This window comes from Gymnoscopelus microlampas (genome assembly GCF_963454915.1).
Source record: "Gymnoscopelus microlampas genome assembly, chromosome: 22".
Lineage (NCBI taxonomy): Eukaryota > Metazoa > Chordata > Actinopteri > Myctophiformes > Myctophidae > Gymnoscopelus > Gymnoscopelus microlampas.
In genome coordinates this window covers 42,504,769-42,507,268 of record NC_139959.1, presented here as the reverse complement: position 1 = coordinate 42,507,268, position 2,500 = coordinate 42,504,769, and the positions used below count along the sequence as shown (strand labels likewise).

At 44.4% G+C, this 2,500-nt stretch overlaps 1 protein-coding gene across 1 annotated transcript in view; it reads right to left on the bottom strand.

The window, feature by feature from the left end:
- The window catches only part of LOC311038486 (F-box/LRR-repeat protein 7-like), a gene marked incomplete at its 3' end in the record, with an annotated part of 76,031 nt that overhangs the window by 58,171 nt on the left and 15,360 nt on the right, over positions 1 to 2,500 (bottom strand). Inside the window, exon 2 of the mRNA XM_084048042.1 lies at positions 470 to 559. Within this exon, the coding sequence (XP_083904168.1) occupies positions 470 to 559 (90 nt within the window). The remainder of the gene's footprint in view (positions 1 to 469; positions 560 to 2,500) is intronic.

The window sequence follows — 2,500 nt, the reverse complement described above, 5'->3', positions numbered from 1 at the left end:
CCTATTTTATACATAGGCTATTTGAAAATAGACGATCTACAAGCTCACAACGCGTCGCATCGCGACGCGTTGTGAGCTTGTAGATCTGCTATTTTCAAACATTCCAGTACTTTTACTTTTTTGTACTTTAAATACATTTTGATACCAAAAACTCGTATACTTTTCCTCAAGTAAATGTTTAATTCCTGACTTTTACTTGTACCAGAGTACTTCTACATTGCAGTATTGATACTTTTACTTAAGTAAAAAATGTGAGTACTTTTACCACCCCTGGTATTCAATTTATCGTTTTTTTTTATCCCAGCAGGAACACACAGGTTTCTCCAAAAATAGGCAGCAACAGAGAGAGAGAAAGAAGTGCATGAGAGGGGAGAGAGGGAGGAGGAGGGGCCACTGTGGGGTTTGTTGTGGGGAGGAGGGGTGGGGGTGGGGGGCCTGAGGGTTAGCTAATGAGGACCAGATGCCTTACCTTCAGTGGTCGCTGCATTCTTTGGAGCTTTGGTCGGCGTGTGATCCGTGCTCGAACTGATGTCAGAGGAGATGCTAGAACTCCCTTTACCTGTTATAGGAGAGGGAGAGACAAATGAAGACAGATTGAGAGGTTTATAGGGGCCATGGATCTTCAACAGGGTGGTCCGGGGACCCCTACTAGGGCAGTGGTTCTCAAACTTTTTCATGTCAAGCACCCCCAAAACGATATGTATTTGGCCGCGGACCGGACCCCCATCTCAAATATTTGGTTCCAGGGGACCCCCGCAGCAGCAACGATTTTAGTTGCAAATGTTCGCTTAAAAATATTTTATATTCAAAGATTTGCACAAATTTTCACGATTTCAAAAAAATAGCAGATCTACAAGCTCATAGCGCGGCACTCGGTGCCGCGCTATGAGCTTGTAGATCTGCTATTTTTGAATAGCCAAAGTATAAAAAGGTTACAATTATTGTGATGCTATATTCACACATTTTTGCCGGGGACCCCCTGGAACCCTCAACAAGGACCCCTGGGGGTCCCCGGACCCCACTTTGAGAACCGATGACCTAGGGGGTCCTCATATCAGACTTATTAGAGGGGGGGGGGGGCACCCACCAAATCTCTATGTGATATAATCACACGGTGGCAATGTTGGTATTGTGCATTGAAAAAAAAAAGGGGTGGCAACGGGATGGCATTTCATTAACTTAATAGCAAAATGGCCGCCGTGTGAATATGGGCTAATAGGATAGCGTCCCTATATTATGAGGAGAACTTTAGCCAAAAAACGTTAGGCAAAAATAACAGCAGATCTACAAGCTCGCAGTATAGATCGATAAGTGTTGTCAAACAGCCTATGGAAGTTGAAAACGGTTAATCTGCAACATAATTTTATACAATATGTAGTGGTGGGGGGGGGGGGGGGGGGGGGGGGTCCCTGATTCATCTCTCTCTCAGCTAGGGGGTCCTTGTCCTGAAAAAACATTGAAGTAGGGAATACAGTATAGGCTACAGCTAGTTTGAGATGAAGATGTTGAGTATGACTTAAGAGCAGATCTACAAGCAGATCTACAAGCATGCCTACAAGCTCACAACGCGTCGCGATGTGACACGTTGTGAGCTTGTAGATCTGTTGTCTTTTTAGTACTTTTACTTCTGGTACTTTAAGTACATTTTTTGATACCAATACTTTTGTACTTTTCCTCAAGTACATTTTTAATTCCGGACCTTTTACTTGTAACAGAGTACTTCTGCAATGCCAGCATTGATACTTTTATTTAAGTAAGAAATGTGAATACTTTTTTCCACCACTGCTTAAAGGTTTTTGTTATTATCTCCGCCAGCTGAAAGCTTATCTCTCTGTGTGTGTGTGTGTGTGTGTGTGTGTGTGTGTGTGTGTGTGTGTGTGTGTGTGTGTGTGTGTGTGTGTGTGTGTGTGTGTGTGTGTGTGTGCGCGCGCGCTGCGCGTGCGTGCATGCGCGTGTTCAAGGCTAAACTGCTGGACAAATTGACTGTGTGCACGCATGCAGCCAGTAAAGGCCAAGGAAGCAACACGGACATGTGGCCTACAACACAAACAGACAGAGAGACCAAGGACTGTGTTGAGTATAAGAACACAGTTAAGCAGAGCACTCTAAAGCAGTTGTTCCCAAACCTTTTTGTGCCAAGGACCCTGAATATGGAAGGACACACTGTCTTCGCACACTGTCTTCGCACACTGTCTTCACTTATAAAGAGGTTTTTATTTTAGGATGCAACGTTTGGTCCGCTTGGACCTTCATCAGGCATCAAGGAGCAAAGTGGCACACAGCCAGTATATATGACATCTCTCAGAGAGGCATGGGCCAATCAGAGCCTCACGCCAATCTGTTACCATGGAGCAGGGGGGCGGGGCCCATATAGGTGGGCGGAGCTGGTACTTTTCCACAGCAAAAGGAGTATTCTTACAGAATATGAGAAAAAACATTGGACCAAAAATACAATTGAATAAGTCGGCAGAAAGGTATTACAATCACAAAAATATAAAAT